Source organism: Neoarius graeffei, chromosome 15 (assembly GCF_027579695.1).
Source record: "Neoarius graeffei isolate fNeoGra1 chromosome 15, fNeoGra1.pri, whole genome shotgun sequence".
Lineage (NCBI taxonomy): Eukaryota > Metazoa > Chordata > Actinopteri > Siluriformes > Ariidae > Neoarius > Neoarius graeffei.
In genome coordinates this window covers 12,437,101-12,464,135 of record NC_083583.1, presented here as the reverse complement: position 1 = coordinate 12,464,135, position 27,035 = coordinate 12,437,101, and the positions used below count along the sequence as shown (strand labels likewise).

Sequence of the window (27,035 nt, the reverse complement as noted above, 5' to 3'; positions counted from 1 at the left end):
TTGGAAGCGCCTCTGTTTTTGGGCGGAGGAGAAGTTTGAAAGGGTGTACCGCGATTCTGCCTTCTTGTATCGCGATACGGATCGTGGCTCTGCGTATCGCGATTTTGATTTCGATACGCATATTGTTACAGCCCTAGTTTTTACCCATTTTAACCTTGAAATCAGCATTTTAATGATTACCCATAATGCATTGTTTATCGCACTAAAACAAGCAAAAACGTCATAAGACAGTGGAAATACTACCTTTACTACCTTCACGTGGCGTCTTTCTCGATCGCACGTGCCTAGAAGCGTACCTTCTAGAACATTCCTGGGTGGTCACGGACTGTCACGTAGCCTAGTTCGGTTGTGAAACTCGCTAGGATGGAGTATTTTCGCGAGTTTAGTGGCAAACTTTTGCGCCGCAGTTTCTCTATTCTCAAAATTTGTAACCTGAAACCCTACAAGAAATGTTTCATAATGTTTGGGATTTTGAAAAATGCTTCTAGCAAATTTATTTCGCTGTTTTTTTCCATGAAACTTGGCATAAATCATCCTTAAGTGATGAGCATGACATTGTTATTTTGGTCTGGGTCACGGAGTTAGTTGGAAGCAAGAGAAATGAGAGTTTCTCAACTACAGCAGCACTTCTCACCATAGATGGCTGGCGTGTTTCACAGCGTTTGGGATTTACTAAATCGACTAAATCTCTAGATCTACTGAAGCTACGAGGACATAAATCACCAGGATTCTAATTTACTGGGTGAGAAGTATTATATATTTTTTTGAAAGGTTTATTCGCGCTACAAGTCCATGAAAGTTGGAATTGTTCGTGAAGGGGTTAGTTAGATTTTGGTAGCGTGACGCGCACGACAAGCAAAATAAAAACAAATTTTCTTCCAGATTTCCTTGCTTTATCAAAATTTATTTTTTGATACATTAAAAGACTGTGTGTTTATAATATTTAAACTTTTTTATTATAGAGAACATTTGATCAAAACTTTCAAAACAGCATTCAAAGTGATTTTTCACGGGTGTAAATGTTACGCGTGACGTCCATAATTACGTTAAATTTTAAGAACTCAAATTCTGTTAAAAATTCTAGATTTGTGCTATCATTCTGGAGTTTTGCTGAATAATACTTTAGGGAGTTCTCTTACAATGCTGAAAATTCAATGAGTTTTGGTGAAATTCTAGAAAAGTTATTTACATTTTAACGCACCCGATAGCGATTGTGCTCACACAGCGTGCTACTCATATGGATCTTGTACTTGTACTGCGCCCCTCACAAAATAGTACTATACCGGTCACGTCAGAAAATCCATAATTTCAATCGGAGTCTCTCAGTGCATCGTATATTTGATTTTATAATACATAGGGCCAAATTACTCAATTCTGATTGGTCAATCAAGGAGGGCTTTTTTTTTTCCCTTAACACGGGGCCGTATTTCTGAAATGCTATTGGCTAGGTCGTTGCTTGGTTACGGTTACAAAAATTAGCAAATTTTGTCAACTAAATGGCTGACTCTACTGACTCAGCAATGCCGCGTTTCGCCGTATTTGATGAAGAAATGATAAACCAATTGAAAGCTGCAAGCGAAAATTAAAATACCAAAAAAAGTACGAATTTTTGACTTTCCGTGTTTGAGAAATGGGCCGCAGAAAGACAAATAAACGACTCTCTAGTAGCATATGAATGCTGTGAGTTCGAATACACCTTGTCGCCGTGTCATGATGAAAGACGCTTTAGAAACTGATTCAAATGTGCAAGATAGTCTCACGCCCTGATTGGTTCAGAAAACGTGAATGACAAAATGTTGTGAACTTGAATGGCTTCCGAAGTATGAATTTGGCCCGATATATTATAAATCGTATGGGGCCGAGTAAAATTAAGGATCAATTTCACTCGTGATTTCAAAGTTTTGCGACTCGGGCAATTTTCGAAACTTCGAAATCACTCGTGAAATTAATCCTTAATGTTACTTGGCCCCATACGTTTACCGATACTAATATATGCACTTGAATGTTTGTTTTACTGGGAAATCCACCACTCGTATTTTTCATTCGAGCTCCATCCGGGACATGGAGAACCAAAACCGTGACACAAATCTGTATATGTCAGTCGTGAGGAAATCGATGAGTGAGTTGTTTTGATAAATTTGGGGACTTTTTGTTTGTGAATGTGTCGATTTATAATAAAAAGAAAATCATACATTGGCTTGAAGATATGAAGTTTATCTTCTCGTGTTGAAAAACTCGCATTTTTCATCCGAAATACATCGCGGATCTGAGTGACTTTATTTAAATAATATTGGCTGGCGTTGAGTGGTCTATCACAGTGGCCCCCAACCCCCGGGCCGCGGACCGGTACCGGTCCGTGGGTCATTTGGTACCGGGCCACACAGAAAGAATAAATAACCTGCACTATTTCCGTTTCATTCATTATCTGAGTCTGAACGATGTTTGATTTTGAAAAATGACCGGATTCTCTCCGTTACATCCGTCTATAACTCACGCTTGACCAGAGCATGTGAGCGGAGTGGAGTGGCGAGAATTTCGGTCCTCGCTCACGGAGGTGGTCGCTCCGCTCGCTCCCCGCTCAATGTCGCACCATGCCGCTTCGCCCGTTACCGCTCAGCGCTCCACCAAGATTGCATCCTGCTCCACTCCACACTCGCTCAAAAAATATGTGCACGCATGCGCATAGCGGACGTGGAGCACTTCCCGTATCTTTGCCCTCTGTCCCCCGCACTTTTTACAGCCATTACAACCACTTAATTAATTTTTAACAAGTGGAAACGTGTTTTTCCGAGCCGCCTCTAAACGCATCATGAGCAGGCGGAGCGCAGGTGGCAAACAAACACCGCTGTCGTTCATTCTGAGCCACGTTGGGCATGCTTCAGACTCGTGATGTGAGCGGTAACGGGGCGAAACTGGAGCGGGCCATTGCCTCGCTCCATCCTTCCCATCCTTGAAAAAAAAATCCCGCTCCGCGCTCTTTTCAAAATTCGTCCGCTCCGCTCACATGCTCTGCTCTTGACGCATGTCAAGACGCTTATCTCAGCGACCAAGAATGTTGGAGAGAGGACGTTACTCGTGTTATGTTGCTGACGCGATGTTACGAGGATGCTGCTAATAAAGTTGCATACGAATACACAGTGGATTCACGTTTATTACTATATTTAGAAAATACCACAGTTTATCCACCACACTTTAAAGGCTGGTCCGTGAAAATATTGTCTGACATCAAACCGGTCCGTGCCGCAAAAAAGGTTGGGGACCGCTGGTCTATCAGATATATTCCATTCAGCTAGCATGATGCGGAACGAGTTGAAGACGAGTAGCTGAATGGAATATATCTGATAGACCATGAAAAAAGCCAGCCAATATAATTACCTCATCGAGGACGGAGTCCACCAGGGGGCGAGGTATTGTTTTCTGTGGGGTTTCTTTGTTTTTGTTTGTTTGTTTTTGTTTTGTTAATGATGTTACGGGAAAACGTCTGGACCAATCTTCATGAAACTTTCAGGATAGACGGGCATTGGTCTCAAATAGAACCTCCAACATTTTGAGGGTCATCCGGTCAAGGTCACCAAAAAGGTCAAAATCGGTTTTTCACAATGTTTTCCTTCATATTCATTCAGATGAGTTCTGATTGGCTGAGAAGAATACGGTGTGCGAATGAGAATCAGAACCATGTTTATTGGCCAAGTCTGTTCCAGTGTTCTCCATGGGCGCTTTTGAAGTGGCGCACCGCCACGTTATAATTCTGGCCCGCCACCCTTCCCTTGGGCAAAAAAAAAAGTAACTTCATCAGTAAACACCAAATAATTTTGTAACTATTTAACACACTGAAGACCATGAAACGAATGCATACAGGGCTACCCCTGCGTTATGCTACACCGCACCACGCCACACTATACTGACACATAGTAACGCTGGAAGCTACAAGCTGCGGCTAGCCAGCAGCTAAATAACTTTGCGGGTGTTTGTAGCGTCATTGTGCAACGCTTACACTTGCAGTGTTCAGCGTAAATGAGTCCACCCGCTTTGAAACAATATCTCAATGAACACAAACAATTTCCAAAATGTTGACAAGACAAAGTTTAATATAACATCTGTTTAACTTATAACGTGAAAGTAAGGTTAATAATATAACTTAGATTACACATTTTTTCAGTTTTACTCAAATTAGGGTGGTGCAAAAATGAGTACACCCCACAACAAAAACTACTACATCTAGTACTTTGTATGGCCTCCATGATTTTTAATGACAGCACCAAGTCTTCTAGGCATGGAATGAACAAGTTGGCGACATTTTGCAACATCAATCTTTTTCCATTCTTCAACAACGACCTCTTTCAGTGACTGGATGCTGGATGGAGAGTGATGCTCAACTTGTCTCTTCAGAATTCCCCATAGGTGTTCGATTGGGTTCAGATCAGGAGACATACTTGGCCACTGAATCACTTTCACCCTGTTCTTCTTCAGAAATCCAACAGCGGCCTTAGATGTGTGTTTAGTCATGTTGGAAAAGTGCACGACGACCAAGGACACGGAGTGATGGTAGCATCTTCTCTTTCAGTATAGAGCAATACATCTGTGAATTCATGATGCCATCAATGAAATGCAGCTCCCCGACACCAGCAGCACTCATGCAGCCCCACATAAGGACACTGCCACCACCATGTTTCACTGTAGGCACCAGGCATTTTTCTTTGTATTCCTCACCTTTGCGACGCCATACAGTTTTGAAGCCATCAGTTCCAAAAACATTTATCTTGGTCTCGTCACTCCAGAGTATAGAGTCCCAGTAGTCTTCATCTTTGTCAGCATGGGCCCTGGCAAACTCTCGGCGGGCTTTTTTGTGCCTGGGCTTTAGGAGAGGCTTCTTTCGTGGACCGCATCCACGCATGCCATTCCTCTGCAGCGTACGCCGTATTGTGTCACGGGAAATAGTCACCCCAGTTTGGCTTTCTACTTCTTTAGATAACTGCAGTGAACTCGCATGCCGATTTTCTTCAACCCTTCTCATCAGAAGACGCTCCTGTCGAGGTGTTAACTTCCGTGGACGACCTGGACGTCTCTGTGAGATAGTTGCAGTTCCATCTTTCGTAAATTTTTGTACCACTTTTGCTACAGTATTCTGACTGATAAGTAAAGCTTTGCTGATCTTCTTGTAGCCTTCACCTTTGTGGTGTAAAGAAATTATTTTCTTTGGGGAATTCTGAAGAGACAAGTTGAGCATCACTCTCCATCCAGCATCCAGTCACTAAAAGAGGTCGTTGTTGAAGAATGGAAAAAGATTGATGTTGCAAAATGTCGCCAACTTGTTCATTCCATGCCTAGAAGACTTGGTGCTGTCATTAAAAATCATGGAGGCCATACAAAGTACTAGATGATGGAGTTTTTGTTGTGGGGTGTACTCATTTTTGCACCACCCTAATTTGAGTAAAACTGAAAAAATGTGTAATCTAAGTTATATTATTAACCTTACTTTCCCGTTATAAGTTAAACAGATGTTATATTAAACTTTGTCTCATCAACATTTTGGAAATTGTTTGTGTTCATTGAGATATTGTTTAAAATGTTACTTTTCAAAGGGGGTGTACTCATTTACGCTCAGCACTGTCTCTATCGTCTTTTCTGACCATACACAGTTGCAGTAATCATATAACAGCACACAGACACATTAGTTAAGTTCAGGTCTTTTATTTTGTGTATCTGTGATCATGTAGGCGAGAGCTGCGTTTTCCTGTTGCTTCCCTGTGGTTCTTTACTGCAGGACTTCCAGGTTTCTGGGTCAAAGAACCCGAACTACGGAGGCCGGGGTGGCTTTGTAGTGCCGGTCTCGGGCACGCGCACCAGCTCGTGCATTGATTGGAGTGGTTTCACCCAATTAACACTAATTATGTGTATTGTAAAAAAAAAAAGTATGAATTTATTGTAATTGGGTATTTTGTTTATGCATGGAAGTTCATTTATTTTTCTCACACACACAAAAAAATATAATTAATTCAGGGATGCGCAACAGGCGCATCAGTCTCAACTGAAATGTCAAATGAGTCTCGCGTTGATATTAATGATATGTACAGTAAGGATGTGTTAATTTTTTGTAAAATGATTTCGCATTTCCTATCCATTTATTGGCCAGTTTCACTGTCAAAAAAGCCCAAAGTCCGTCAGCTTCAGGGGGACTTCATCCCCCTGGGTCCCCCACTGGGGCCCCGCCCCCTCCTCCACCTTTTTATTTTTGAAAAGTGGAGAACCCTGTGTTCTCACGCAAGGTCAAGGTCACCAGAAAGGTCAAAATCTTTTTTTTTTTTTTGCAATATCTTCTTTCATATTCATCATAAGTGCTACTGGGCAAGGTTTATTTTGCCTGGCAACATGTTGTTGTTATACATACACACACTCTTCATATTAGCATTCTCAAAGGCCAACGCTAGCTTACCCATGACTCGATGCTGTTAGCACAGTAGCCCAGTTACCGTCTAGCCGGTGTAGTGTTAGCGGCCTGGCAGCCAAAACTCTCTCCAAATCTTCCACTTTTAACGTCGCAAACCTGGCGGCCATGTTTGTGTACAAACTGTCAGTCACTCCTCAACACGGAAGTTTTACATCTCCGTGTCTCTTTTCCAGTTTTTCGATGTCCGTTGGTATGTTTTTCTCTTGTAAATATGCGTGAAGAATATGTAATGACGTTTCGGTAGCCTTTCTGGTGTTCAGTGCGTCTTTAGTTTCAGTTTATTTATTTCGGGCTTAAACCGAGCACTGAATTTAACCCCGTCTTCTCTCTTTCCCGGCCGACAAAGAAATTATTGTGCACGTGCGCAACAGAAAAGTTTTGTCATTGGATCTTCGCATGAGTGCCGATGTGTGACGGCTTGTTGTCTTGATAATGTGCAATATTATAACAATAATGCATGCTCATTCGCCATTGGGGAGAATGGCGCGATACATGGAGGATAAGTGATATAACAATATTGCATACCATCAATAAACCTGCTAGAAGGGAATAGAATACATATGTTATTTACCAGCTGGGAGTTCCGTATCGTGAAATACCGTGACCGAGGTCTTGAAAGTACTGACCGAGGCCTCTGGGCCGAGGTCAGTATTCAAGGCCAAGGTCGCGGTATTTCACGATACCGCCCGACCTGAAGCTGGTAAATAATATATTTATTTTTTCTTTACCAAATTCTAACAGAAAACGAGAGCGCCCGAAAGGGAAAACCGAGCCGAGGCACCATTTTGAATCCTCATTCACGGCTGTAATGGAAATGGCTTCCTCCTCGGTATACAAGTGCACTTCCATGGCAGGAAAAAAACTACATTTTGCCGCCTATGTAGTCCCCTATTTATACAAATAGCAGTCATTCAGGATTCAGCCATGTTTTTGCTCAGCGTGAGCAGCAGTTACAGGTTTTTATCTTTCTCCTGAAATGTTTTCTTTTATTTCTTCTTCCTCAGGGTAGTAAAACTCGCTTTCACTGTGAACACTGTCGTTATCGCTATCCATGCTGTAAAATTAATGCTATTCTTCTGAGAAATGCAAAATAAATGTTGACAAAAATTGCCACTATGTTTGTTGTTGTTGTGAACGAGCGAGTCGCCAGAGGTCCGTATCCAGGGTCTGTATCGTAGGATACGGACCTGCTCGCCAGCCAATCAGAGCGCAGGATTTGATGGAAACTGGACCGTGAAAAAAATAACTGTCTTTATTCCATGGAAAAAGTGTCCTGTATGTGTAATAATTCTTGATATTTCACTCCGATGATGTCACTCCTAGTGTTTTCTCGCTGACTGGATGTCAAAATGGCGAACCGGTTCAAAATTAAAGTTCTTTTGATGAACTTGCATGTTTTTTATTTTTTAAATGGTATGTGGATGTCCATATAATATAAAGAACATTACACAGTGTTGAGAAGATATGAAGTTTATCGTCTCGTTTTGAAAAAAAAAAATATATTCACCGCTCGACGATAAACTTCATATCTCGCCTAGTTTGCCAACTCCTTGTTACGACCTGTTCCTTGATGGACAGTTTCTTGACCCTCCTCTTTGACTACATGTAATAACGTGAACGGTGATTGGTCGAGGTCAAACTTGTCACGATGCCAGTCTCCCGATCAAGACGCGGCAAGAATTTAGGCCCCGGTCACACCGCCCGAACTTTGCTGGAGCGTTCCTTGAACGGTGGGGGGGGGACCGAATTTCGACAACGCTCGTCACCGCGCACAAAATGGGAAAAAATCGAAAACACGGGCGTTGGCTTAGCGGTGCACCGCTGAAGCCGGCGTTGCTTTAGCGTTGGTTTAGCGGTAGCGAGCGTTGGTTTAGCGGTGACGCGAGCGTTGGTATAGCGGCGTTCTGCGCATGCGGGCTTTGGCTCGGCGGGGGTATAAAGTTGGTTTAGCACCAATCATAGCAAGTCTCTCAGCATCCATGGTGATACAGTTTTACTGTAACTTTGAGCAAATTCGATATAGATGAGGTCTGAACTCAACAGCAGCTCGATTCCAAATGAGCTCCTGGTCCATTTCTCCCGTATTTATAGCCAAATTCTGGTCCCGCTCCGACACCTCTATACCAACGCCAAACCAAAGTTCATCGCCGCCATGGATGGCTGCTTCAACGCCCGACACCGTTCCAGCAACCCCGTGTCCGCTTGTAAAACGCTTACAACCGCTCCACCGAAGTTTGTGCAACGTTTAATCGCCACCCGGGCAACGCTGGCGAAGCAGCGGTGGTCCAGCGTTCAAGATTTCTGCGTTGGCCTAGCGGACCCAAGCGTCCACGAACTTGCGTCTAGCGGTGCCAAACTTTGGCTGGGCGTTGGTGGAGCGGGGGTGAACTTTGCCGGGGCGGAAAATTGCCCCCTCCTCACCGCTCGCAATATTTTGTGCAGCTCAAAACTTTCGGAGCGGTAGGAGGGCCCCTCGAGAAACATCAGCGGTGGCCGAGCGTATACGGCGTTGCTTTAACGGGGCCAACTTTTGTTAAACGGTGGTGAACGGTTACGAGCGGTGATGAATTTTTTTCACCGCTCCAGGAACGCTCCAGCAAAGTTCGGGCGGTGTGACCGGGGCCTTATGGCACTAATCTGACATGGTGACCATCATGAAGGATTATAAAGATCATGTGGTCTGATTCCGGCGTACCTTTTAAAGCGCCACGTGAAGTGTACTTATTAGGTTAACGTGTACCAGTATAGGTACGGGTACACTTGAGTACTATTTATTTGACGTGACTAATCAATAATGACATTTACAAATGGGGTCATGAGAGAAACTTGTAATTTCTTCTTTTGTTTCATTCACAAATTAACATTCGAAATATTGAAGACAGATTTTCTTTGCTAATGTTCCTGGGCGTCTCATTCATACAAGCGACGTTTAAGTTAATCCGTGATCCGAGTTTCAGTTTTTCTTTTCCAGTATCCGAACTAAAAAAGAACGGACACACATATCCCTGTCATCCACCTCCGTTAAATAACTTTGTCCTGCTCCAGACTGTTATCGAAGATGCGCGCTGTCCACCTTTCCTATTACATTTTAGTGTTTTTACATTTTTAGAAACCTCACTTGTTGCTTTCAAAGCTGTTGAAGTCTGTTTTGTGTGCCAGTCTTGTGAATTTTAACGAAAAATGATTACTAAATAGTTTTGCATGTCAGATGGGATCGGTGTTTTTTGTTTGAGACGCAGTTCATGACGACGGAACACATCACTGTGTCTAACATCGCAAAGCGTTTTACAGTTGGACTTGTTAATCTGATGGTTCGGGATGTTTAGGTTCTGTCGTGCCATCTGGGAATGTCACTTTTAAATCTTTTAAATGTATGTAAAGCCTCGGTCACAACCGGCCGTACGTGCTCCTACGGCCGGTCTACGTGCAAAAAACGCGTGAAACGCACGGAGGGCGCGCGTGTGACGTGCTGATTTTCGAGCCGTAGACCGGCCGCAGAGGTTCTTTGTCATGTCAAACAAACTCTACGGGCGCTTACGTTTTTTTCAGGTTGCAAGACAAACTTACGGCCAACGTGCATCTTTCTCCACGAACAAAAAAAACGCAGCGATTTGGGAAACGCCAAAAATCGCACGGCCAAAAAAATCATACGTCCGGTTGTGACCTAGGCTTAAGATGCACAGGGAATGTGTCTGTGGGTGTGTGACATCATCATCATAATAATAATAATAATAGTGCAGCTTGTTATACCGCTATACCCCAGGCTGATCAAATGTTCCAGTAGTCCTGTGTCATAGATCTTGGGGTTGCAGGAATCTCATGTCCATCTGGGGTCATTTGGCCAAAATATTTGGGAACCACGCTGCAATAACGTATGTTAAATATGAACATATTTAATGCCTTTTTACAAACTTCATAGAACACATGCAAAGTTCTTCACATAATCAGACAATGAATCATCATCAACACACCTAGTTCTTGGGTCATCGTATTTTTGTTCAGGTTAAAACTTTACATATTTTAATTTTACGCACTTATTTGGGCTTTTTCTTAACTATTATAGGGTTCTATGTGAACTAAAAAGGTTCTCTCCCTCCAACCAAAAAAAAAAAAAAGCCTTAAATGGCTTATTCTGGACTAATTTTGTGTTTGTTTTTTTTAAATATGAAAGTATGCCCCTTTACACACGCTTCCAGAAGGGTAATTTTGCACAAGGCCATCTGTCTATAGCAGAAAAAAATAAAATAACAAAACACGTCTGGAAAAATCCCAACGGAGTCTGGAGCCAGATTCGTGACATCACCTGCGGAAGCGCCAGCAGGCTGTGCGAGCTTTGCACGGTTTCAGTGCACAGCCTGTGTAGACCAAGCGCTCCCATTTCTCTCTCATTGTCCGGTCTTTTGGGAAACGACGAGTACTAATCCCATCAAGATTGGTGTTGCTACCCCCTCCTACGATACATCTGTTAACCATTTTAATAATTACGCGATAACGTTGAAGAAATTTGCAGAAAACCACCAGGTCGTTTTCTCATAAACAAACCAGCGCTGACGTAGGATTCAGAAGGAGGCGTCCCGTACGCGACGCCACGAAAATCAACGTTCGCCGGGAAATCCAAACGCCAGTTTTTTTCAGAGGCGGACCAATTCGCCTCAAATGGCTTGATTTCAACTGAATTTTTCTGGTATTGCGCAAGGGAAAAAAATTGCAGAGAATGCAGAATGTGACAGATATTTGACCAAAGTTTAATATAAAATAGGAGAATTACATTGATCTTGCTCCTGAATTTACCCGTGATATGCACTTTAAGGGTCCGAGATGAAATGTATGTAATTTTTTAAAAAAGTTTATTTTATTTTTATAACTTGTTTGGCTCATGCTGTTATAGTAAATTCGATCACAGTGCTCTTGAATTCTCGATTCTGATTGGTCAAAAGGAGTTAACAGCAGCTCTGAAAGTATTTCATCAGCAAATCACAGGTTAATATTAACACACTGTTTCTAATAAGTTGTTTGTACAACCCCGATTCCAAAAAAGTTGGGACAATTTACAAATTGTAAATAAAAACGGAATGCAATAATTTACAAATCTCAAAAACCGATATTGTATTCACAATAGAACATAGACAACATATCAAATGTCGAAAGTGAGACATTTTGAAATTTCATGCCAAATATTGGCTCATTTGAAATTTCATGACAGCAACACATCTCAGAAAAGTTGGGACAGGGGCAATAAGAGGCTGGAAAAGTTAAAGGTACAAAAAAGGAACAGCTGGAGGACCAAATTGCAACTCATTAGGTCAATTGGCAATAGGTCATTAACATGACTGGGTATAAAAAGAGCATCTTGGAGTGGCAGCGGCTCTCAGAAGTAAAGATGGGAAGAGGATCACCAATCCCCCTAATTCTGCGCCGACAAATAGTGGAGCAATATCAGAAAGGAGTTCGACAGTGTAAAATTGCAAAGAGTTTGAACGTATCATCATCTACAGTGCATAATATCATCAAAAGATTCAGAGAATCTGGAAGAATCTCTGTGCGTAAGGGTCAAGGCCGGAAAACCATACCGGGTGCCCGTGATCTTCGGGCCCTTAGACGGCACTGCATCACATACAGGCATGCTTCTGTATTGGAAATCACAAAATGGGCTCAGGAATATTTCCAGAGAACATTATCTGTGAACACAGTTCACCGTGCCGTCCGCCGCTGCCAGCTAAAACTCTATAGTTCAAAGAAGAAGCCGTATCTAAACACGATCCAGAAGCGCAGACGTCTTCTCTGGGCCAAGGCTCATTTAAAATGGACTGTGGCAAAGTGGAAAACTGTTCTGTGGTCAGACAAATCAAAATGTGAAGTTCTTTATGGAAATCAGGGACGCCGTGTCATTCGGACTAAAGAGGAGAAGGACGACCCAAGTTGTTATCAGCGCTCAGTTCAGAAGCCTGCATCTCTGATGGTATGGGGTTGCATTAGTGCGTGTGGCATGGGCAGCTTACACATCTGGAAAGACACCATCAATGCTGAAAGGTATATCCAGGTTCTAGAGCAACATATGCTCCCATCCAGACGACGTCTCTTTCAGGGAAGACCTTGCATTTTCCAACATGACAATGCCAAACCACATACTGCATCAATTACAGCATCATGGCTGCGTAGAAGAAGGGTCCGGGTACTGAACTGGCCAGCCTGCAGTCCAGATCTTTCACCCATAGAAAACATTTGGCGCATCATAAAATGGAAGATACGACAAAAAAGACCTAAGACAGTTGAGCAACTAGAATCCTACATTAGACAAGAATGGGTTAACATTCCTATCCCTAAACTTGAGCAACTTGTCTCCTCAGTCCCCAGACGTTTACAGACTGTTGTAAAGAGAAAAGGGGATGTCTCACAGTGGGAAACATGGCCTTGTCCCAACTTTTTTGAGATGTGTTGTTGTCATGAAATTTAAAATCACCTCATTTTTCTCTTTAAATGATACATTTTCTCAGTTTAAACATTTGATATGTCATCTATGTTCTATTCTGAATAAAATATGGAATTTTGAAACTTCCACATCATTGCATTCCGTTTTTATTTACAATTTGTACTTTGTCCCAACTTTTTTGGAATCGAGGTTGTAGTAATAACTTGCGTTGCGTCACCGGATAGTTGTGCGATACGATGATTCTCATTTCTACGCAGTCTTACATTGCCACAGTCTCCAGTGATGTTAATAATGAATAATATATATAAAAATTTACCAGGCCAAGGTCAGTATTTTCAAGGCCGAGGTCATGGTATTTCACGATAAGAACCAACCTTAAGCTTGTAAATAAAATAAATATATATATATATATATATATATATATATATATATATATATTTTTTTTTTCTTTATCAAATTCTAACAGAAAATGAGCGCACCCGAAAAGGAAACCATATTTAGAACAAACCAGCTTCAAGCTCGTTTTCGGCTTTCTCCTGAAATGTTTTCCTTTATTTCTTCTTCCTCAGGGTAGTAAAACTCGCTTTCGCTGTGAACACTGTTGTTATCGCGATCCATGCTGTAAAATTAATGCTATTATACTGAAAAATGCGAAAATAAATGTTGACAAATTGCGACACTGTTGTTGTTGTGAACGAACGAGTCGCCAAAGGTCTGTAACCGGGGTCTGGATCGTAGGATTCCGGACCACTCGCGAGCCAATCAGAGCGCGCGATTTGATGGAAACTGGACCGCGAAAAAAAATGTATTATATTGCACGGTGGCGTGAAGATATGAAGTTTATGTTTGAGTGGTGAAATATATTTTTCGACACGAGGAGATAAACTTCATATCTTTGTGCCACTGTATAATGTTCTTTATATTATATGGACACATCTACAAAAAAATATGCAAGTTAATCCAAAGAATTTTAATTTTGAACTGGTTCGCCATTTTGACAACGCGCGTCCAGCCAGTGAGAACACTGGGAGTGACGTCATTGGAGTGAAATATCGGGAATTATTATACATACAGGAGACTTTTTCGATGGAATAAAAACGCGTGTTCTATTCCCTTCTAGCGGGTTTCATTCATTTGGTTTGCTAGCATGCAATATTGTTAGCGTATCGCTTATCCTACATGTATTACGTCACTCTACCCAATGGAGAATGAGCATTGGATATGGTTTACAATATTACATGGTTGTCAAGACGACATGATGTCACACCTCAGAGATGTAAAACTTCCACGCTAGTGAGTGACTGGGACAATTTGTAAACAAACATGGCCGCCAGGTTTGCGTCATTAAATACGGAAGATTTTGAGAGAATTTTGAAAGGGAAAGACGTGTCGAACACCTGAAAGGAATGTGTATGGATGATAATAATAATAATAATAATAATATTGGCTGGGCTTTTTTTGTGGTATATCAGATATATTCCATTCAGCTACTCGTCTTCGACTCGTTCCGCATCATGCTAGCTGAATGGAATATATCTGATATACCACTCAACGCCAGACAATATTATTTAAATATGTCACTCTGTTCCGTGATGTATTTAGGATGAAAAATACGAGTTTTTCAACACGTGAAGATAAACTTCATATCTTCAAGCCATCGTTTGATTTTCTTTTTATTATATCGACACATTCACAAACAAAAGGTACCCAGATTTATCAAAACTATTCATCGATTTCCTCACAACTGACATCGCGGTTTTGGTTCTCCATGTCCCGGATGGAGCTCGTATGGAAAAGTCCGAGTGGTGTATTTCCCAGTAAAACACTCATATCCATATAATATTTAACAGTTATTCCACGAAATCGAGTCGTACATGAGCTGCTAGCCGGCGAGGCACGTAGCACCGAGTTGTCTATAAGCCATGTACGATGAGATTGCGCGGAATAACTGCTTTATTCTATCCACGTTCACTGGATTTCGAGAAACGGAGCATTTTTTTTTTTTTTTGCAAATTCGATAAATAAAAACTTGTCCGACAAAATCATTTCCACTGAATCGGACGTCTTAAAAACCTATCGACGGATGCACGAATTGACTTTCGTGTTGTTCTTTTGTAGAAAGTGCCGTCGTGCTGAGGCATAGAATAGCTTTAAACATTTATTTAATTCTTCCTTGGACATTTTCAGTTCTGTAGTTTTCAAACTTCTTTGAGCTTTTGTACCAGTCGGGGTGGAAAAAAAAAATCAACAAATTTTAATGCTTAAAGATGAAGAATGTGAACAAACCGGCGAAATAACAGAAGCAATTTGTGAAAAATGCAATGATGATGATTCTTGAAAAATAAAAAAATAGAAGCGATTTTCTTTCCATTTTTTTTTTCTTTTTCGGGGTTTTGTTTTCGAGTCGAGTTTTTATTTCATCCTCGGTTGGTTCAGCAACACACGCCATCATTTTGTTTTTCTCTCCTTGCAGTATGCATGGATGCAAACGGCGCGCCTTTTGGCGGATGCCGCCTTTTTCGCGGCTGGCAGATCCGATGATTTTTTTTTTTTTTTGGGTGGGGGGCGTTGGCGTGTCTGATTATAATTTCATCAAAGTAAATTCTGTATTAAAATTACTAAATAAGCAAATGCCGTTACGGTCCATGAAACATAGGAAGTACAAGTATGAGAAGAAAACGGTAAATCAGAAAGCTGCGCACGTAAAGCCATTTACGTAACTTGCGTTGGACTGATGGAAATCCTTGCGCGTGCAGTGAAGTGCAGCCAGCAGCAGATAATGGCGCGCAGCCAATTGTCTTTACGTGCGCAGCTTTCTGATTTACTGTTTTCTTCTCATACTTGTACTTCCTATGTTTCATGGACTGTAACGGCATTTGCTTATTTAGTAATTTTAATACAGAATTTACTTTGATGAAATTATAATCAGACACTACCCCCTAAAAAAAACCAAACTCATCGGATCTGTGCGATTCACACAAGTCCCCCAGACAGCCGTGAAAAAGGCGGCATCCGCCAAAAGGCGCGCCGTTTGCATCCATGAGTATATGAGCTGATATCCTAGTAGTAGAGTAGCCAATTGGAACGCACGATTGCTCGTGTCCAGCGAATGTGGATAGAATAAAATAGATTACGTTCTTGGACAGGAGCCAGTCAGAATATAAATCTGGCGTGAGCTGGGGAAGAGGGTGGGGCTCTCAGGCTTTGTCAGCGAATATCAGAGTGTTTGACTCATTCCAGATTCATATGTGGCTCATCTTTTGGTGTGGTGTTGGTCGTGGTGTTTTTTTTTTTTTTTGAGTAACTTATGAACGTATTCCAAAGTTACCCATGCAAAATGCGTAAAAGGTGCCACGTCTGGAGTAAATACTGTATCTCGTTGGATATTGCGGCAGTGTATAATCACGTACAATGATTTAAATTGTTGTATTGTACAACGCTGAAGAGAAAAGTGAGTTTCCTCTTAACTTCTGATTGTTGTTGAATGATTATACCCTGCTCATGACCTGTTTATTTCTGTTCATGCCAAAAGTTCATGTGTGAGTGACTAAACCTGGTAGCCTGATCGTTCGTTAGTGACTCATTTTTTCTCTTCTTCAGGAAACACTCCTCTTCATCTGGCTGTAATGATGGGTCATAAAGGTAAGCAGCAACATGGATGATGTGTGTGTGTGTTGAACTGTTGAACTGCTCTATGAAGATTTAAAAGCTTTCAGCCCGATTGCTTTTAGACAGTAAACATTGTGTGTGTGTGTGTGTGTGTGTGTGTGTGTGTGTGTGTGGACCACCAGTTCGCTGCCGGATTGATTTATGATAAAAGGTTCATGATGAAATAGATGTTAAAGGATCCTGAGTGAGGAGGAGGCAGCGAGGTTTTGTGGACGCATGCAGTATGTCGTATGTTTGCGGTTATAATACCGTACTGGTTATGTGGCTGTACAAACTGACCAGCTAAAACACGTTCACACATCAGAACCAAAAATACATGACAAATCGTTGAGATATTATTGATATACTGTACTAGTTAACCACTGCTCCAAGTTCAGCATTGAACCGTGTTAACATCTAAATCACTTTCATTCTTCCCTTGAACCAATAAACAGCTGGGATTTTCTGTTTGGCTGTAGTTTATGATTTCCGACCCTTTGCGATGGTGACGTGGGAGAAACCTTTTTAATTTGTCAGTAATGACAAACAGTAATGTTTTCCCTGTCGGAATTCACTGAACGGGAAAGGACGCGGGAGGTACCAGACTTTTGTGATGAATTTATCTCGGTGAACTTTGACCTGCGAGTTTATAAATCTCCGTCTTGTGAGCAAAACACAAGACTGACAAGGCGGTGCTGCGGTCTCTTTGGTCGGGAAGAAAATGGAGGAGCTGCTTCATTATTAAGTCACACCCTTCCTTTCGTAGCCTGACACGCCTTAAAACAACAAATTAGCTAGCTCATGTTATGCCTAAATTCCAAAGCCACAAGTTGTCATGATGTCATCACCGGTGGTCGTCTGATTTTGAACTTTGTTCACTGAAAATAATTGAACGGAAGGGTTTTTTTATATTTTATTTTATTTTATTTTTTTTTTTTGTTTAGTCAGTCTAATGTTGTAAGTAACTTTTATTAATGATTTTTTTTTTTAAGATAAAAATTAAATCACTACGGTTTGTGCAACATAAAATAAATGAAGGTTTTGGATTTTTTTGGTCCAGCGTATCCTGAATTTTGGTTCTGAATTTTCATTTCTATTGGTTGATTGACTGACTGACTGACTGACTGCATTTCAGATATACTGTGTGCTGTGTACTTTATTTTTTGTAATATAAATAAACTTAAAGAATTACTTTGACACCCCCCCCGGTTATAGTTCCATTTAATGTTTTGCATCATTCATGAAACAAATTAGTTCCTGTCATCACTTACATTATAGCAGCTATAAACATCAGTTCCTCTGTGCCTCCACACCACACACATCAACAATAATGTGTGTGTTTTTTTTTTTTTTTTTTTAAATTAGGGCTGTCAAAATTAATGTGTCAATTGTTGCGATTAATTTAAAGTATTTAACGGATTAAATTAACACAGTTAACACAGCTGCATTTGGGTTACTTCCTGTGTCAGGGCTGACCTACAGTATGATGCAGATGCTGTGAAACCTCATCCTTGCCAGAGACAATCCCGAACTAAAGGTGGAGACGAACAGTGAAGGACTTTTGGGTAGAAAGTTTCAATATACAGTGGTGCTTGAAAGTTTGTGAACCCTTTAGAATTTTCTATATTTCTGCATAAATATGACCTAAAACGACATCAGATTTTCACACAAGTCCTAAAAGTAGATAAAGAGAACCCAGTTAAACAAATGAGACAAAAATATTATACTTGGTCATTTATTTCTTGAGGAAAATGATCCAATATTACATATCTGTGAGTGGCAAAAGTATGTGAAGCTTTGCTTTCAGTATCTGGTGTGACCCCCTTGTGCAGCAATAACTGCAACTAAACGTTTGCGGTAACTGTTGATCAGTCCTGCACACCGGCTTGGAGGAATTTTAGCCCGTTCCTCCGTACAGAACAGCTTCAACTCTGGGATGTTGGTAGGTTTCCTCACATGAACTGCTCGCTTCAGGTCCTTCCACAACATTTTGATTGGATTAAGGTCAGGACTTTGACTTGGCCATTCCAAAACATTAACTTTATTCTTCTTTAACCATTCTTTGGTAGAACGACTTGTGTGCTTAGGGTCGTTGTCTTGCTGCATGACCCACCTTCTCCTGAGATTCAGTTCATGGACAGATGTCCTGACATTTTCCTTTAGAATTCGCTGGTATAATTCAGAATTCATTGTTCCATCAATGATGGCAAGCCGTCCTGGCCCAGATGCAGCAAAACAGGCCCAAACCATGATACTACCACCACCATGTTTCACAGATGAGATAAGGTTCTTATGCTGGAATGCAGTGTTTTCCTTTCTCCAAACAGAACACTTCTCATTTAAACCAAAAAGTTATATTTTGGTCTCATCCATCCACAGAACATTTTTCCAATAGCCTTCTGGCTTGTCCACATGACCTTTAGCAAACTGCAGACGAGCAGCAATGTTCTTTTTGGAGTGCAGTGGCTTTCTCCTTGCAACCCTGCCATGCACACCATTGTTCAGTGTTCTGATGGTGGACTCATGAACATTAGCCAATATGAGAGAGGCCTTCAGTTGCTTAGAAGTTACATTGAGGTCCTTTGTGACTTCGCCGACTATCACACGCCTTGCTCTTGGAGTGATCTTTGTTGGTTGACCACTCCTGGGGAGGGTAACAATGGTCTTGAATTTCTTCCATTTGTACACAATCTGTCTGACTTTGGATTGGTGGAGTCCAAACTCTTTAGAGATGGTTTTATAACCTTTTCCAGCCTGATAAGCATCAACAACTCTTTTTCTGAGGTCCTCAGAAATCTCCTTTGTTCGTGCCATGATACACCTTCCACAAACATGTGTTGTGAAGATCAGACTTTGATAGATCCCTGTTCTTTAAATAAAACAGGGTGCCCACTCACACCTGATTGTCATCCCATTGATTGAAAACCTTACCTTTACCTTGTACCTTGATCAGGTCACTACCCGTCCGGGTCTGCCTGCTCACGAGCTGACGCACGATTCTTAGCAGTGCGCAGGATGTGGCGCCAGTTGGAGCGATCTTGAGCTCTAAGGGAAGCTAGAGTGCTATCAAGACCAAGAGCTACAAGGTCGTCCTGATAAACTTTAAGGAGGGAATTTCTCGGGCGGCCAACACTTCGAGAACCATAGTTCGGGATCCAGTCGAGCAAGAATTTAGGAAACCGGTGGCGGGGCATCCGGACCAGGTGTCCAAAGTACATGAGGCGAATATGCTGCATGATGATGCCGAGGCTGCAACAACCAGCTCTCGTCCCGATCTCTCGATTAGTGATGCGATCTTCCCAACGAACCCGTAGGAGTCTCCGCAGACATGAGTGATGGAAAGAGTCAAGACGTTGCACTTGTTGTTGCTTCAGGGCCCAAGATGCGCAGCCATAAAGGAGGGGGGGTAACAACTCCGCACTCATAGATCTTAATCTTAGTACCAAGGGACACACCACAGTTAATCCAAACGCAATTAAGCATGTTGAATGCGTTTGATGCGATGCCAATTCTGATATCGATTTCCCTGTCTATAGAGCCATTGCTGGAGATCGTCGAGCCAAGATACCGAAAGTGGTTAACTTGCTCAAGACTCACCCCGTCAACATCAATGTCAAGCATCTCAGAGAAGTGGAATGGGCGCTGAATGTGATATTTCCCGATGAGCATAGTTTTTGTCTTGCTGGAGTTGATTTTCAGACCGGCACTCTTGGCGGTGTCAGAGATCAGCGAGGTTGTTTCTTGCAGGCCTGATGGAGAGCTATCCAGGATGGCAATATCATCTGTGTAGTCCAGGTCAGATATATAGACAGCTGGATATCTGGAACTCGGTCGTTTTCTAAGCAGAAAACCACCTGAAATGGATTTTGAGTGGATAACCTGCTCCATTACCCAATTAAGGACGATGTTAAAGATTGGGGGTGCCTGGATGTCGCCTTGACCGGTACCGCAGTTCACCTTGAACCACTTAGTCAACTTTTGAAAACACTTGACACTAATTTCACCTTCAAATTAACTGCTAATCCTAGAGGTTCACATACTTTTGCCACTCACAGATGCCCAATATTGGATCATTTTCCTCAATAAATAAATGACCAAGTATAATATTTTTGTCTCGTTTGTTTAACTGGGTTCTCTTTATCTACTTTTAGGACTTGTGTGAAAATCTGATGATGTTTTAGGTCATATTTATGCAGAAATATAGAAAATTCTAAAGGGTTCACAAACTTTCAAGCACCACTGTAAAAAGTTGCCCGACAGAGCCATTGAGAAAACTAAAGCAATTTGCACCGGTTGTAAAGCCGAATTTAATTATCACAGAAACACCTCGTCTTTAAAATATCACCTTCATGCAAAACACTCTGTGGAAACCATGTGTACTACTCGCCAGGAGTGTGGTACTCGGGGGCGAAGAACTAAACCAGGAAGTGAAAAGGTTACCAATGTTTTGGCTACTTGGCGAGCTAAAAACATCCGACCCGTGAGCATAGTGTTTTCCGTATGTGTATTCTTGTTCTCTCTCTCTCTCTCTCTCTCTCTCTCTCTCTCTCTCTCTCTGTGTCTCTGTGTGGCCTTGATTTTGAAATCAACTGGCACTTTATAGGCCTGAGTTTTTTTCTTTCTGCAACTGCGTAGTTCTGTGTTTAAAAACGCTATTAAACAATGGTGTCTGAAATGTACATCCTTTGTGATTATTAGCTCATCCGTCCGATAGGTGATGAGTTTATGCCATCGTGTTGTCCGTCCGTCCGGCGTCGTCCACATTTCACGAAAATCGCTGATTCTCTCTCTGTTCTTCACCGATTTTTATTCTTTTTTGGCAGGAAGGTAGGTCTGCCTGGGGTGCATATAATTTCTACCCAAATTTGCATAATTGCAATTAATAATGAAGATATGGAGTAGTTAATCAACCCCTAACGAGCAGTTTCCACACACATCGCTTCTTCTCCCTCAATTCTTCACCGATTTTTGATTCTTTCTGGCATGAAGGTAGGGATACCTAGGGCGCATACAACTTCTACCCAGATTTTCTTCATTACAATTATTAATGAAGTTATGGACTAATTAAGCCTTAATGAGCAGTTCAGCGAAAATGGCAGCTTCTCGGTCAATTCCTCGCCGTTTTGGATTCTTTCTGGCAAACAGGTCCTAGGGTGGATATAACTTGCGACATTTATTACACAGTGGCCCACTTTAGATCGTTCCTTCTGGACTAGACGGGGCCGGAGTGAGCTACGCCGTCGTTGACGGTCTCGTCGTACGTTGATTTGATGAGTCGACATTTATGCCGCTTTTCCACTACAAACGCGGCTGAGCCGTGCCGTGCCGAGTCGAGCTGAGTCGGGCTGAGCGGGGCTGTTGGAGTTGCATTTCAACTACAACCGCGCTGAACCGTGCTGGCTGGAAGTGGGTGGACACATTGGGTGGAGTTAGCGAAAGTGGGTGGACGTCACGTGATGTCGTTAAGCAGCGCAAACAGTGACATCAGTGACAGTGGCGGAACAAGTCAGAGCCGGGCCGGGGGCGGGGCAAATGACCGGGCCCTTTATTAAAGCTTATCATAACATCATTTTAGGCTACAAAATGTCCGCAACTGCGGTGTTTACCAATTTCAACACTACCGGGTGCAACTATGTTATTTAGTACATCAAGTCCTTCAAACGAACATGTAACTCAGAAACAAAAAACATTAGGATACTGTACATGGCTCATAATAAAACATCAATAGCCTATACTGCGCACATTATTTGAAGGGCATACGAATGAGCGCTCAGAGGTTGCAGCGGTGACAGGAAGAGTCAGAAATAAAAGGAGGGCGGTGCAAACCTCACTGAATGCACTGTGTTTACCAATTTCAACACTCCGGGGTGCAACTATGTTATTTTGTACATTAAGTCCTTCAAACGAACATGTAACTCAGAAACAAAAAAACATTCGGCGACATACTGTACATGGCTCATAATAAAACATCAATAGCCTACTGCGCGCATTATTTGAAGGGCATACGACGAGCCTTGCGCTCCGCGAACTCGTCCACGATGCTCTGTGTCACTGATTCAGTGATCTTTTAAGCGGTAGTCTCACGACCCGGATAGTAAACAATAAACATGGAGGACATGGAGTCGTTAGTGTTGCTGGTCTTGGTGCTGTGGCTTGTTGTCGCCAACAGATACTGGCAAGAGCGTATAGATGAGGCGAGGCGCATAAGGCTTCAGAAATTCTCGTAATTCATAATTATTCTCCTTCCGGGTTTGCGGTGTTTACAGATCCCAGCGCGCTCGCGGGGCGTGTGTGGGCATGTGAGGACACTCCTCCTCACCAATCAGTGCACAGGGGAGTGTCTGCTCACGCCCCCAACCTCAGTCGGCACGGTTTGGCTCGCTTCAGCCCCACTCCAAAACGGTGCGAGTTTTAGGGGCTAATCAGGGCTGAAACGAGCTGAGTCGTGCTGGTTTTTGGTAGTCGAAACGCGAGCCGTGTCGGGCTGAAGTGAGCTGAAGCGAGCTGAAAAAGGGTAGTGGAAAAGGGCCATTAGTTAAATACGCATTATAACAAGCTTTAGTCTTAAGAAGAAAAACAAGTTTTTAATCACGGTTAATTCATTGCAAAATGTGTGATTTAATTAGTTAATTTTTTTAATCGATTGACAGCCCTATTATTAATCTTAGGCTTAAATCCATCATTCAAAACCCTGTGAGAGTTGTTCCTATAGTATCGAAACAAATGAATGCGTTATATAAACGTGTGATTTGCAGCTCCATGACTGTTTAGAGCTGCTGAAAATGAATCAACACTTTGTGACCAGTCAGAGTCCAGAGAGATACCGTATTCTATAAATGTGATGTATTCAGTCCCCATCATGCAGCCCGAGTTGGGCCATGTCACTGTAATAGACTGAAACCAAACCAGACGAACGCCTGTTCTCTGCTCGTGCTCCTGATTTTTATTCCCAGAGCTGTTTTTCTCACGCATCCCGAATGCAAAACAACTCACTCGGGTTGATTTATATCCTGCTTCAGTGAATAAAGGAGTTTGAAAGCTGGTGCTGCATGTAGAATGCAGTAACTTGTTTCTGAAGGATTGCGTGTTTGTGTTGTGTGTGTGTGTATATGCACTTGACTTGTCTCTCTCGAGGAACCCTTGGGGTTGGGTAAGGACTTTATCAGAAGAGCTTCCAAAATCCTTCTTTAGAAGTTTGGAACTAGAGATGACACCCATTTGATACCCAGTATCCGTATTGGGCCGATACTATCAAAAAAAATAGTGAATCGTGTATCAGACAATGTATTGGATATCTTGTCACGAATGACAGAGATTGGAATCGGATGTAAAATGAATTGTACTTTTTAAGGATGAAGGCTTTCATTATGTGTATTTATATTTGGATGGCTATTGGCATCTAGTCTGGTTAACACCAGACCATATCACAAGTGAAATATGGTCTGGAATCCGCCTATTGAATTTCTCGTAGGGGAGGTGTGGTTTACGATTGTCAACGGCCGTTTATTGGACGTTGCGAATGTCTATCATTTGCCGTATACGTAGCCCATGGCCAATCATGGCAGTTGTACCCGGTGACGTAGTTAGAGCGACGACGAAGCGAAAGACTGTAACGCCAAACGCTGTTCTTTTTTTTAAAACAAACTTTCGCTCTAAACTATTCAGAACAGTGTCTAAAGCTTGATCGAAAGTTTGGTTCGTATCGCTCGCCGCCACGTTAAATGTGATCCGTAAACAGTCCCAAATAAACTACAAGCTTCCGTTTGTCGAGTAGTACGCGTCACCGTCTTTCCACCCCTCCCCACTCTCTGATTGGCTCCCTAACTCAGGCGAGCCTTTAGACCATAGTTTCCATGCTGTCTTTTCAGATCGGAACGATTGTGCAAAGCAGCATGGGATTTCCCGGGCTAATTGGCATCGGCTTATGCTCAAGGTTTCAGGTTGGAAAACGTGGTATCGTGCTATCTCTACTTGAAAATTGAAGTTGTATTCAGTTTGGTCAACTCGTTTTTATTATCTCCTGCTGGCCAAAAGGCCTGAAGGGGGATTATGTTGTAGCGATGTCCGTCCCGGGAAGGGTGCTCACGTTCTGAAATCAACTCCTCTCACAGTTTTTGGAGGAATTTCATGAAACTTGGCAGGATTCTTTGTTATATGTCGGTAATACGCATACTGCAATTTCGTTAAATTGGGTCACATTTTACCAGAGTTACAGCCCTTGATTAACAAAATTATACTTTGACCATTTCATGAGTGTGTGTTTTTTCCTTCTGAAATCAACTCCTCTCTCAATTTTTGGAGGAATTTCACCAAACTTGGCAAGATGCATTGCTGTATGTCGGGAGTACACATTATAATTTCATTAAATTGGGTCACACTTTACCAGAGTTGTGGCCCTTGATTAACAACCTTGTACTCTGACAATTTCATGAAGGTGTGCTCACCTTCTGACATCAACTCCTCTCACAATTTTTGGATGAATTTCTCGAAGCTTGGCAAAAGGCCTTGTTATATGATGGTAATATGCAGATTGCGATTTAATTTCATTTGTGAACATTTTCCCAGAGTTTTGATCCTTGATTAAATAACTTGTACTTTTGGGGTGTTCACACGGCACATATTTGCATCGATGCTGCACCGATGTATTTTGTTGTGATATATCTTACACTGGTGTAAATTTTGTGGAGCGTTCACACGTCACAAACCTGCTTACTAGAGAGAAGCGTGTTAGCACCGGTGCAGCCCCACTTGCGTTCACACAGCAGTTTTTGTGATAGAGGTCTGCGCAGGTCGGATTTTTCAGTCCCGCTCCCGCCCGCACCCACATTGTGCACTCCCGTCCGCGCCCGCAAAGAATTATGATTTTCAGTCCTGCTCCCGCCCGCGCCTACCATATTTTGTCCCGCTCCCGCCCGCAAATCCCGCATGATGCAGATGTTCGCGTTATTTCTCAGGAAAGTTCTTGTCTTGACACAGCGTGATGGTGCCCCGCCCCCTACTTTGAGTGGATTTGAGCATAAATATCTACAGCTCACGTTCACGTTTATTATTTACCTTGTTTCTGAATTCAGCATGTAGTGTCTCTAATAATAATTAGTGCTGTCAAGCGATTAAAATATTTAATAGCGAATCGCACATTTTTGTCACATGAGAAACCATTGTAATTCTCTGATCAGCATAAAAAAGTGAATGGGCTTGCTTTGTACCAATGTTTATTTATTTATTTATTTATTTATTTATTTTTATTGTAAAGCAGAGCTAGCAAGAGAACCATGAGTGAACAACTCTAATCAGAGAGACAGGTTACACAGTGACGGTAGGCTTGACTCAATGCTATCCCAGAAATCCTTCCTGTAATATGCAAATTTGGCTGTCCAATCAGAGGCGGCCAAATTTGCATATTACAGGAAGGATTTCTGGGATAGCATTGAGTCAAGCCTGCCGTCACTGTGTAACCTGTCTCTCTGATTAGAGTTGTAGACTAACTCAAGCAAATCACTTCACTCATGGTTTTCTTGCTAGCTGGGTGTGAACGGTGAGTCATTAGAGTGATCAAAGGATTTCCCGTTAGGGTGATCAATGGTAAATTTAAGATTCCATTCCTCACTCAATCTGGCAATCTGACTCTCTCTGCAAATTTAGGCATCCTAAAATGTTTTTATTAATGCCAAATAAAATATCCAGCACAAATTATATGTGATAGACATAAATTAATAATTTATAAATTTTATTTCAAACACGTTTTTAGTTAGCGGGACTTCAGCTTATCACCGCTCCCGCCCGTGCCGCATATGTGCACTTCCGGTCCCGCCCGCGCCCGCAATGAGCTTTCAAAATTTGTCCCGCGCCGCACTGCTTTGCGGCGGGTCCCGCGAGTCCCGCGGGACTCTCGTGGGAGTGCAGGGCTCTATTTTGCGACCGTGCTATACGATAGTAATAATGCGGAAATGAAATATGTGCATGCGTGAAAATGTACTTCCTTTTCCCGCCTTGTTTGTGATTTGATATATCGAAAAAACATGGTTTATACTTCTCCAGACAAACTTTCTACGTTGTGGTCTATCAGACACCGTAAAAGAGAGAAAGGAAAGGTTGCGCAAGTACAAGAGAGCATGAAAACAACGCATTCTACAATTCATTCGGCAACAAATCAACGACTTTGTGTCGTTCATGGCCATGTGGACGGTTGTCATGGCATCACTAAGCGCCGGGAAAACAACGTGGATGAAGACACGTATGCAATGCCCGTATGTAATCAACTCTCCTCACGCGTAGCGAGTCTACCCCTGTAGCGTTCAGACGTCCCATTTTATATCGGTGCTGCCCCGCAAACTAGCATTTACTCCGGAGTAAATTTCTTAAACCACCTCCCAAGCAGGGTTAGATTTGCACCGGTTTAAGCAGATTTCAGGGGCTACACCGGTATAACTTTGTACCGTGTGAACGCTTTACCGGGGCAGCCCCGGTGCTACACCGGAGTAAAAGTTGCTGTGTGAACACCCCTTTTGA

The 27,035-nt window shown here is 42.2% G+C and overlaps 1 protein-coding gene across 2 annotated transcripts in view; it reads left to right on the top strand.

Moving 5' to 3' along the window:
- The window catches only part of ankrd13c (ankyrin repeat domain 13C), a 108,046-nt gene that overhangs the window by 7,771 nt on the left and 73,240 nt on the right, over positions 1-27,035 (top strand). For both annotated transcript variants that reach the window (XM_060940868.1, XM_060940869.1), the window contains exon 2: positions 16,479-16,520. In XM_060940868.1, the coding sequence (XP_060796851.1) occupies positions 16,479-16,520 (42 nt within the window). The remainder of the gene's footprint in view (positions 1-16,478; positions 16,521-27,035) is intronic.